At 43.6% G+C, this 12109-nt stretch overlaps 1 protein-coding gene across 1 annotated transcript in view; it reads left to right on the top strand.

Annotated features, from left to right (window-relative positions):
- Window positions 1-3181: 3181 nt before the first annotated feature.
- Window positions 3182-12109, top strand: part of LOC121562531 (serine/threonine-protein phosphatase 2A 55 kDa regulatory subunit B gamma isoform) — a 26048-nt gene continuing 17120 nt past the window's right edge. Inside the window, exon 1 of the mRNA XM_041874768.2 lies at window positions 3182-3436. Coding sequence (XP_041730702.1) covers window positions 3373-3436 — 64 coding nt within the window. The 5' untranslated portion in view covers window positions 3182-3372. The remainder of the gene's footprint in view (window positions 3437-12109) is intronic.

Below are 12109 nucleotides of genomic sequence, written 5' to 3'. Positions count from 1 at the left end.
AATGTTATGATATTGGTTAGGATGTAGATTATGTTAATATAGAGAGATAATGATGTTATTGATTATAAATAGTATGATATTGATTATGATGTAGATTATTGTTATGATGTTCTTAGTAGTATAGAGATAATGATGTTATTGATTATAAATGTTATGATATTGATTATGATGTAGATTATTGTTATGATGTTGTTAGTAGTATAGAGATAATGATGTTATTGATTATAAATGTTATGATATTGATTATGATGTAGATTATTGTTATGATGTTGTTAGTAGTATAGAGATAATGATGTTATTGATTATAAATGTTATGATATTGATTATGATGTAGATTATTGTTATGATGTTAGTAGTATAGAGATAATGATGTTATTGATTATAAATGTTATGATATTGATTATGATGTAGATTATTGTTATGATGTTGTTAGTAGTATATAGATAATGATGTGATTCTCTTATGATCTGTGGTTACAGATAAAGTGTAGTACTTAGTGCAGGTCTGATATACAATTAGATTGTGTGGATATGTTGTGTGTCCAAATGAATCAATCAACCAATCAATCAAAGCAACCAATACATTGTTAAGTAAAGTAAACCAATATTGCATTATATTAATGACCTCAAAGGTATTGTTAACAAGTGTTATATCATATGTGTGATGTGAGTGCAGATGATGTTGCTGTTATGTCATTGACCCTTTCCAGATAAAGACCTGTTGCTCTCTAAACTGCCATTTATTCGCTGTATGATTTTTTTTTAAACTCACAGGTTGACAGTCTTGTGTGATTTCTGTTTTTTTCTTTCAGTAAACTGTGAATATTGATAATGTGATTCCATCAGTGACGCCCTGCACACTTTCTCACAATGCATTGAAAGAGGTGGGCTGCGAGTGATATGCCCTAGCTCTCTTCAAGTAGGCAAACAACAAAACTAGGCTACTTAAATGGGAAGATGCCGAATAGCGAAGATTCTGTGGTGGTGTTCAAATGTAGGCTAAGTAGTTATTGTTCTCTTTTAAATGATCATGAGTATTGCATCGAAGGCTACATCTTTGAAAACATATTTTTTTTGTTGTTGTTTTTTTTAACCCAAACTGGATTTCTGTTTTCTCATTGAAAAGTGTTTTATTGTCTTCTTGGCCTTCGTCAGAGCTTTTAAGCGAAATACTAAACCATCTTTAGATTTCAGGAATGTGTCTGCACCGGGGACTGGGGATGTGGCTGCATTATTGATGTCATGTTAATCAGGCCTTTTGATTTGAACATATGGATAGTTGTAGTTGCTAGGCTACCTTTTTTGTAGTTTTTTGTGTCATTTAGCAGACGCTCTTTATCCAGAGCGACTTACAGGAGCAATTAGGGTTAAGTGCCTTGCTCAAGGGCACATCGACAGATTTTTTCACCTAGTCGGCTCTGGGATTAGAACCAGCGACCTTTCGGTTACTGGCACAACGCGCTTAACCACTAAGCCACCTGCCGCCGCTACTTAATTATTGAATTTATGGATCAAGCCTCAGCAGTCGTTCTGATCTCGTTCCCAACGATCAGGGCTTTAGTTTATTATGCTGGCTGTCCAGCGGGTCTGAACTTTGCGATGCACCTGACTGTCCACGTCTTTCTGTCCAATAGCCTTTTGATTTGAACATTTTGAAAAGTGTCGGTGTGTGTACTAGGCTATTTCAGTAATACATGTTACAGCGCTTCGGTTTCACTAACAAATATGTTGAAATGGAACCAAATGATCTGTTTCTGTCTCCAGTCCTTTTTAAATAGGATAGATGGGCTATATGGGCTACGGTATGGGTTGAATGTGATAGTCTGCCTGTAACCAGCCTGAGTAGGCCTATAACTCCATTGCTATTCTATTCAGAGTTTAGAGAAATTAATACAATTGGAAATGAGCTGTTATCAAGACGGTTAATCTGATGCATGTCTGTTGAATTTGGAAAGATCCACCCGCACCAGGCCCCGCCCCACCTACTCAGCCAATCAGGAGCCGCTACTGCGTTGCGGCTGTTGCATACTGCATGCCTTTTTACTAAACAGTACGTGCTAAATAGTATGCAACGATGAGTACATAGTATGCAGTAGAAGCATGTTGTACAGTAGTATGGGTATCCTCTCATTCTCTCTACTGTTCCCTCTGCTGGTCACTTCCCTCTCAGCACCTGCAGTGGGCGGAGCCGAGACTGAGAGCTGTGCTCTGGTTGGCTAAGCTGGAAGGAGGCTGCAGCATCCTCCTCCCCTCTCTCTCTCTCCCCCTCTCTCTCTCTCCCCCCTCTCTCTCTCTCTCTCTCTCTCTCTCAGCATTATCAAGCAGGAAGAAGAAACAGCCTGTCATCCTCTCTCTCTTTCTCCCTCATCCCTCCACCTCTCTCTCTCCTCTCTCTCCTCTCTCTCTCTCTCTCTCCTCTCCACACAGAGACACGCATGTGCCTGCCTGCTCAGTGACACTGCAGTACAGAGGACATAGCAGCAGCAGCAGCAGACCGACAGACCGACAGGCAGACAGGCAGACCGAAGGAAGGTGTGTCGAGGCCTTCTCTCCTCCTCCTCCTCCTCCTCCTCCTCCTCCTCCTCCGGCAGAAGCAGAGATCCTCCACTCTCCTTCCACACCTCCACACTCTGGGACCTAGAACTGCTGCTGCTACTCCTGCTACTGCTACTACTGCTACAGTTCCTGTTCCTGTTTGGTTCCTGTTCCTGTTTGGTTCCTGTTCCTGTTTGGTTCCTGTTCCTGTTTGGTTCCTGTTCCTGTTCGTTACCAAGGAAATACTCCTGCTACTGCTACGGTTCCTGTTTGTTACTAAGGAAATACTGCAGAGCAGCGGATATTATCACGCACGCGAGCACGGAGGAGTGCTACTCTCTGCCTCTCTCACACACTCCCAGGCAGACAGACGGACTGCTCTCTCCAACACATATCAGTGGACCTCTCATTGTTTCGGGAACTTCTCTTGCTGGGCCTGGTGTGTGTTTTGGTGTGGGGTGTGTAGTGTGTGTGTTTTGGTGTGGGGTGTGTAGTGTGTGTGTTTTGGTGTGGGGTGTGTAGTGTGTGTGTTTTTATCAGAGGTCACACCGCGTGCTGTGGGAGTGTGTGTGGGTGATCCACCTTCTCTCAGGTCCCCCCCCTCTCTCTCTCTCTCTCTCCCTCTCTCTTTCTCTCCACCCCCTATCCTCTCCTCTCCTCTCCATCCTCACCACACCTCTCCCTCTCTTCCCTCTATCCTCTCCATACCTCTGGCCCTCCATATCCCATGATGCCTTGCTCCAAGCCACTGCGCTAGGCCCCAGCAGTATGGGCAGAGCCTGGGAGGGGAGAGAGAGCTCTGATTGGACCAGGTCGGGTCCCCCTTCCTTTGCTTCCAATGGGGGAGGACACTGAGAGCTCCAAAGTCAACCACAGCTTCCTGCGAGACTACGTCACCGAAGGTAGGCCTATAACGCCTTTGTTACCTTAAGTAGGTTTATAACACCTCTATGTCACCTTAAGTAGGTTTATAATACCACTATGTTACCTTAAGTAGGTTTAGAACAGTTCTGTGTCACCTTTAGTAGGTTTATAACACCTCTGTCACCATATGTAGGTTTATAACACCTCTGTTACCTTAAGTAGGTTTATTATACCACTATGTTACCTTACATAGGTTTATAACGGCTCTATGTCACCTTAAGTAGGTTTATAACACCTCTATGTTACCTTACTGTCACGATCGTCGTAGTAATGAGTAGACCAAGGCGCAGCGTGAGAAACAAACATGACTTTAATTAGTTAAAGTTTCTAAACAAAACAAAACACGACTCGTGAAGTCCACGGTGACAATGACCGAACACGGAACAAAAACCCACAAACCCAAAGTGAAACACAGACAGTTAAATATGGCTCCCAATCAGAGACAACCAGCAAACAGCTGACACTCGTTGCCTCTGATTGGGAGTCACTCAGTCAAACATAGAAAATGACGAACTAGAACACCCAACAATGAAATACACACATAGAAATGAACACACCCTGGCTCAACATAATGAGTCCCAGAGCCAGGGTGTGACACTTACATAAGTTTATAACGGATCTATGTCACCTTATGTAGGTTTATAATACCACTATATAATCAAAGCTTATAATACATCTATGTTACCTTAAGTAGGTTTATAATGGCTCTATGTCACATTAGGTAGGCTTATAACACCTCTATGTCAGATTACGTATGCTTATTATAACTCTGTCAACTTACATAGGCCTATAGCGGCACTTAGTTTCCAAAGGTGGGCTTACAACACCTCTCTGTCACTGAAGGTAGCCTCATAACACCTCTCTGTCTCTGAAGGTGGGCTCATAACACCTCTCTGTCTCTGAAGGTAGCCTCATAACACCTCTCTGTCACTGAAGGTAGCCTCATAACACCTCTCTGTCACTGACTCATAACACCTCTCTGTCACTGAATGTAGCCTCATAACACCTCTCTGTCACTGACTGTAGCCTCATAACACCTCTCTGTCACTGAATGTAGCCTCATAACACCTCTCTGTCACTGAATGTAGCCTCATAACACCTCTCTGTCACTGAAGGTACCTCTATACCATACCTCTGCCATCCAGGACCTCTATACCAGGCGGTGTCAGAGGAAGGCCCTCAAAATTGTCAAAGACTCCAGCCACCCTAGTCATAGACTGTTCTCTCTGCTACCGCACGGCAAGCGGTACCGGAGTGCCAAGTCTAGGTCCAAAAGACTTCTCAACAGCTTCTACCCCCAAGCCATAAGACTCCTGAACAGCTAATCATGGCTACCCGGACTATTTGCACTGCCCCCCCACCCCATCCTTTTTACGCTGCTGCTACTCTGTTAAGTATTTATGCATAGTCACTTTAACTCTACCCACATGTACATATTACCTCAACTACCTCAACTAGCCGGTGCCCCCGCACATTGACTCTGCACCGGTACCCCCCTGTATATATAGCCTCCCTACTGTCACTTTATTTTACTTCTGCTCTTTTTTTTTTTTTTTCTCAACACTTTTTTTGTTGTTGTTTTACTCTTACTTTTTTTGTTTAAAATAAATGCACTGTTGGTTAAGGGCTGTAAGTAAGCATTTCACTGTAATGTCTGCACCTGTTGTATTCGGCGCATGTGACCAATAAAATTTGATTTGATTTGATTTGATTTGATTTGAAGGTAGCCTCATAACACCTCTCTGTCAGTTTGAATATGTTTATAATACCTCTCTGTCCCCTTAGGTAGAATTATAATCTAGGTGTACAACGGCACTATATGACAAAAGATAGGTCTACAACTAGTGAAGAGTCAGAGAATGTGTTTGAGAGAGAGAGAGAGAGAGAGAGAGAGAGAGAGAGAGAGAGAGAGAGAGAGAGAGAGAGAGAGAGAGAGAGAGAGAGAGAGAGAGAGAGAGAGAGAGAGAGAGAGAGAGAGAGAGAGAGAGAGAGAGAGAGAGAGAGAGAGAGGGACAGAGAGAGAGAGAGAGAGAGAGAGAGAGAGAGAGAGAGAGAGAGAGAGAGACAGAGAGAGAGAGAGAGAGAGAGAGAGAGAGAGAGAGAGAGAGAGAGAAGAGAGAGAGAGAGAGAGAGAGAGAGAGAGAGAGAGAGAGAGAGAGAGAGACGAGAGAGAGAGAGAGAGAGAGAGAGAGAGAGAGAGAGAGAGAGAGAGAGAGAGCAGAGAGAGAGAGAGAGAGAGAGAGAGAGAGAGAGAGAGAGAGAGAGAGAGAGAGAGAGAGAGAGAGAGCGTTAGACTAATTTCAGAGCTCTCTGAACGTTCCCCTCATGTTTTTACAACGACGATTTGGATTCTAGTTCTAATTCTGGTGCTGAATTCCACAGTATCGTGGTTCTGAAATCCTAAGACTCCATTGGACTGTTACCGGTCAATGTTATCAACGAGGGAGGAGTTAGCGTAACATGTTTTGGGGAAACACTGCTGTCTTAGGCTGCGGATACGTTGACATTTTGCGTTGCCGGATGAATGACAACAAAGATGATTGCCCGCATAAATTGTCCGTATTTTTTTACATATGCAACTCGTTCCGAAAAAAAGTAAAGATTAGTTGTATTTTTGACAGAGAAAAACAGACAATGATGATCTCTAGGTCAAATTGTATATGATCAGTGGTAATGTCTCAGTGTGGTGGAACCCTTATGACCAGTGGTGTAGTGATCAGAGGTAATGTCTCAGTGTGGTGGAACCCTTATGACCAGTGGTGTAGTGATCAGAGGTAATGTCTCAGTGTGGTGGAACCCTTATGACCAGTGGTGTAGTGATCAGAGGTAATGTCTCAGTGTGGTGGAACCCTTATGACCAGTGGTGTAGTGATCAGTGGTAATGTCTCAGTGTGGTGGAACCCTTATGACCAGTGGTGTAGTGATCAGTGGTAATGTCTCAGTGTGGTGGAACCCTTATGACCAGTGGTGTAGTGATCAGAGGTAATGTCTCAGTGTGGTGGAACCCTTATGACCAATGGTGGTAGTGATCAGTGGTAATGTCTCAGTGTGGTGGAACCCTTATGACCAGTGGTGTAGTGATCAGTGGTAATGTCTCAGTGTGGTGGAACCCTTATGACCAGTGGTGTATTGATCAGTGGTAATGTCTCAGTGTGGTGGAACCCTTATGACCAGTGGTGTAGTGATCAGTGGTAATGTCTCAGTGTGGTGGAACCCTTATGACCAGTGGTGTAGTGATCAGAGGTAATGTCTCAGTGTGGTGGAACCCTTATGACCAGTGGTGTAGTGATCAGAGGTAATGTCTCAGTGTGGTGGAACCCTTATGACCAATGGTGGTAGTGATCAGTGGTAATGTCTCAGTGTGGTGGAACCCTTATGACCAGTGGTGTAGTGATCAGTGGTAATGTCTCAGTGTGGTGGAACCCTTATGACCAGTGGTGTAGTGATCAGTGGTAATGTCTCAGTGTGGTGGAACCCTTATGACCAGTGGTGTAGTGATCAGTGGTAATGTCTCAGTGTGGTGGAACCCTTATGACCAGTGGTGTAGTGATCAGAGGTAATGTCTTAGTGCAGTGGAACCCTTATGACCAGTGGTGTAGTGATCAGTGGTAATGTCTCAGTGTGGTGGAACCCTTATGACCAGTGGTGTAGTGATCAGAGGTAATGTCTCAGTGTGGTGGAACCCTTATGACCAGTGGTGTAGTGATCAGAGGTAATGTCTCAGTGTGGTGGAACCCTTATGACCAATGGTGGTAGTGATCAGTGGTAATGTCTCAGTGTGGTGGAACCCTTATGACCAGTGGTGTAGTGATCAGTGGTAATGTCTCAGTGTGGTGGAACCCTTATGACCAGTGGTGTAGTGATCAGTGGTAATGTCTCAGTGTGGTGGAACCCTTATGACCAGTGGTGTAGTGATCAGTGGTAATGTCTCAGTGTGGTGGAACCCTTATGACCAGTGGTGTAGTGATCAGAGGTAATGTCTTAGTGCAGTGGAACCCTTATGACCAGTGGTGTAGTGATCAGTGGTAATGTCTCAGTGTGGTGGAACCCTTATGACCAGTGGTGTAGTGATCAGAGGTAATGTCTCAGTGTGGTGGAACCCTTATGACCAGTGGTGTAGTGATCAGAGGTAATGTCTCAGTGTGGTGGAACCCTTATGACCAATGGTGGTAGTGATCAGTGGTAATGTCTCAGTGTGGTGGAACCCTTATGACCAGTGGTGTAGTGATCAGTGGTAATGTCTCAGTGTGGTGGAACCCTTATGACCAGTGGTGTAGTGATCAGTGGTAATGTCTCAGTGTGGTGGAACCCTTATGACCAGTGGTGGTAGTGATCAGTGGTAATGTCTCAGTGTGGTGGAACCCTTATGACCAGTGGTGGTAGTGATCAGTGGTAATGTCTCAGTGTGGTGGAACCCTTATGACCAGTGGTGTAGTGATCAGTGGTAATGTCTCAGTGTGGTGGAACCCTTATGACCAGTGGTGTAGTGATCAGTGGTAATGTCTCAGTGTGGTGGAACCCTTATGACCAGTGGTGTAGTGATCAGAGGTAATGCCTCAGTGTGGTGGAACCCTTATGACCAGTGGTGTAGTGATCAGAGGTAATGTCTCAGTGCAGTGGAACCCTTATGACCAGTGGTGTAGTGATCAGAGGTAATGTCTCAGTGTGGTGGAACCCTTATGACCAGTGGTGTAGTGATCAGAGGTAATGTCTCAGTGCGGTGGAACCCTTATGACCAGTGGTGTAGTGATCAGAGGTAATGTCTCAGTGTGGTGGAACCCTTATGACCAGTGGTGAAGTGATCAGAGGTAATGTCTCAGTGTGGTGGAACCCTTATGACCAGTGGTGTAGTGATCAGAGGTAATTTCTCAGTGCAGTGGAACCCTTATGACCAGTGGTGTAGTGATCAGTGGTAATGTCTCAGTGTGGTGGAACCCTTATGACCAGTGGTGTAGTGATCAGAGGTAATGTCTCAGTGTGGTGGAACCCTTATGACCAGTGGTGTAGTGATCAGAGGTAATGTCTCAGTGTGGTGGAACCCTTATGACCAGTGGTGTAGTGATCAGTGGTAATGTCTCAGTGTGGTGGAACCCTTATGACCAGTGGTGTAGTGATCAGAGGTAATGTCTCAGTGCGGTGGAACCCTTATGACCAGTGGTGTAGTGATCAGAGGTAATGTCTCAGTGTGGTGGAACCCTTATGACCAGTGGTGTAGTGATCAGAGGTAATGTCTCAGTGTGGTGGAACCCTTATGACCAGTGGTGTAGTGATCAGAGGTAATGTCTCAGGGGTAGTAACATTATGATAGTAGGATGCTGACTCAGTGGTTCTAAACCCTTATGGGGTATTAACAGTATGATAGTAGGATGCTGACTCAGTGGTTCTAAACCCTTATGGGGTAGTAACATTATGATAGTAGGATGCTGACTCTGTGGTTCTAAACCCTTATGGGGTAGTAACATTATGATAGTAGGATGCTGACTCAGTGGTTCTAAACCCTTATGGGGTAGTAACATTATGATAGTAGGATGCTGACTCAGTGGTTAGAAACCCTTATGGGGTAGTAACATTATGATAGTAGGATGCTGACTCAGTGGTTCTAAACCCTTATGGGGTAGTAACATTATGATAGTAGGATGCTGACTCAGTGGTTCTAAACCCTTATGGGGTAGTAACAGTATGATAGTAGGATGCTGACTCAGTGGTTCTAATCCCTTATGGGGTAGTAACATTATGATAGTAGGATGCTGACTCAGTGGTTCTAAACCCTTATGGGGTAGTAACATTATGATAGTAGGATGCTGACTCAGTGGTTCTAAACCCTTATGGGGTAGTAACATTATGATAGTAGGATGCTGACTCAGTGGTTCTAAACCCTTATGGGGTAGTAACATTATGATAGTAGGATGCTGACTCAGTGGTTCTAAACCCTTATGGGGTAGTAACAGTTTGATAGTAGGATGCTGACTCAGTGGTTCTAAACCCTTATGGGGTAGTAACATTATGATAGTAGGATGCTGACTCAGTGGTTCTAAACCCTTATGGGGTAGTAACATTATGATAGTAGGATGCTGACTCAGTGGTTCTAAACCCTTATGGGGTAGTAACATTATGATAGTAGGATGCTGACTCAGTGGTTCTAAATCCTTATGGGGTAGTAACATTATGATAGTAGGATGCTGACTCAGTGGTTCTAAACCCTTATGGGGTAGTAACATTATGATAGTAGGATGCTGACTCAGTGGTTCTGAACCCTTATGGGGTAGTAACATTATGAGAGTAGGATGCTGACTCAGTGGTTCTGAACCCTTATGGGGTAGTAACATTATGATAGTAGGATGCTGACTCAGTGGTTCTAATCCCTTATGGGGTAGTAACATTATGATAGTAGGATGCTGACTCAGTGATTCTAAACCCTTATGGGGTAGTAACATTATGATAGTAGGATGCTGACTCAGTGGTTCTAAACCCTTATGGGGTAGTAACATTATGATAGTAGGATGCTGACTCAGTGGTTCTAAACCCTTATGGGGGTAGTAACATTATGATAGTAGGATGCTGACTCTGTGGTTCTAAACCCTTATGGGGTAGTAACATTATGATAGTAGGATGCTGACTCAGTGGTTCTAAACCCTTATGGGGGTAGTAACATTATGATAGTAGAATGCTGACTCAGTGATTCTGAACCCTTATGGGGTGGTAACATTATGATAGTAGGATGCTGACTCAGTGGTTCTAAACCCTTATGGGGTAGTAACATTATGATAGGAGGATGCTGACTCAGTGGTTCTAAACCCTTATGGGGTAGTAACATTATGATAGTAGGATGCTGACTCAGTGGTTCTAAACCCTTATGGGGTAGTAACAGTATGATAGTAGGATGCTGACTCAGTGGTTCTAAACCCTTATGGGGTAGTAACAGTTTGATAGTAGGATGCTGACTCAGTGGTTCTAAACCCTTATGGGGTAGTAACAGTATGATAGTAGGATGCTGACTCAGTGGTTCTAAACCCTTATGGGGTAGTAACATTATGATAGTAGGATGCTGACTCAGTGGTTCTGAACCCTTATGGGGTAGTAACATTATGATAGTAGGATGCTGACTCAGTGATTCTAAACCCTTATGGGGTAGTAACATTATGATAGTAGGATGCTGACTCAGTGGTTCTAAACCCTTATGGGGTAGTAACAGTATGATAGTAGGATGCTGACTCAGTGGTTCTAAACCCTTATGGGGTAGTAACATTATGATAGTAGGATGCTGACTCAGTGGTTCTAAACCCTTATGGGGTAGTAACATTATGATACTAGGATGCTGACTCAGTGGTTCTAAACCCTTATGGGGTAGTAACAGTTTGATAGTAGGATGCTGACTCAGTGGTTCTAAACCCTTATGGGGTAGTAACATTATGATAGTAGGATGCTGACTCAGTGGTTCTAAACCCTTATGGGGTAGTAACAGTATGATAGTAGGATGCTGACTCAGTGGTTCTAAACCCTTATTGTGTAGTAACATTTTGATAGTAGGATGCTGACTCAGTGGTTCTAAACCCTTATGGGGTAGTAACAGTTTGATAGTAGGATGCTGACTCAGTGGTTCTAAACCCTTATGGGGTAGTAACATTATGATAGTAGGATGCTGACTCAGTGGTTCTAAACCCTTATGGGGTAGTAACATTATGATAGTAGAATGCTGACTCAGTGATTCTGAACCCTTATGGGGTGGTAACATTATGATAGTAGGATGCTGACTCAGTGGTTCTAAACCCTTATGGGGTAGTAACATTATGATAGGAGGATGCTGACTCAGTGGTTCTAAACCCTTATGGGGTAGTAACATTATGATAGTAGGATGCTGACTCAGTGGTTCTAAACCCTTATGGGGTAGTAACAGTATGATAGTAGGATGCTGACTCAGTGGTTCTAAACCCTTATGGGGTAGTAACAGTTTGATAGTAGGATGCTGACTCAGTGGTTCTAAACCCTTATGGGGTAGTAACAGTATGATAGTAGGATGCTGACTCAGTGGTTCTAAACCCTTATGGGGTAGTAACATTATGATAGTAGGATGCTGACTCAGTGGTTCTGAACCCTTATGGGGTAGTAACATTATGATAGTAGGATGCTGACTCAGTGATTCTAAACCCTTATGGGGTAGTAACATTATGATAGTAGGATGCTGACTCAGTGGTTCTAAACCCTTATGGGGTAGTAACATTATGATAGTAGGATGCTGACTCAGTGGTTCTAAACCCTTATGGGGTAGTAACATTATGATAGTAGGATGCTGACTCAGTGGTTCTAAACCCTTATGGGGTAGTAACATTATGATACTAGGATGCTGACTCAGTGGTTCTAAACCCTTATGGGGTAGTAACAGTTTGATAGTAGGATGCTGACTCATTGGTTCTAAACCCTTATGGGGTAGTAACAATTTGATAGTAGGATGCTGACTCAGTGGTTCTAAACCCTTATGGGGTAGTAACAGTTTGATAGTAGGATGCTGACTCAGTGGTTCTAAACCCTTATGGGGTAGTAACATTATGATAGTAGGATGCTGACTCAGTGGTTCTAAACCCTTATGGGGTAGTAACAGTATGATAGTAGGATGCTGACTCAGTGGTTCTAAACCCTTATTGTGTAGTAACATT

The sequence above is a fragment of the Coregonus clupeaformis genome, unplaced genomic scaffold (genome assembly GCF_020615455.1).
Source record: "Coregonus clupeaformis isolate EN_2021a unplaced genomic scaffold, ASM2061545v1 scaf3089, whole genome shotgun sequence".
Lineage (NCBI taxonomy): Eukaryota > Metazoa > Chordata > Actinopteri > Salmoniformes > Salmonidae > Coregonus > Coregonus clupeaformis.
Note: the sequence above shows the minus strand (reverse complement) of the source record. Positions and strands in the feature narration are given on the sequence as shown.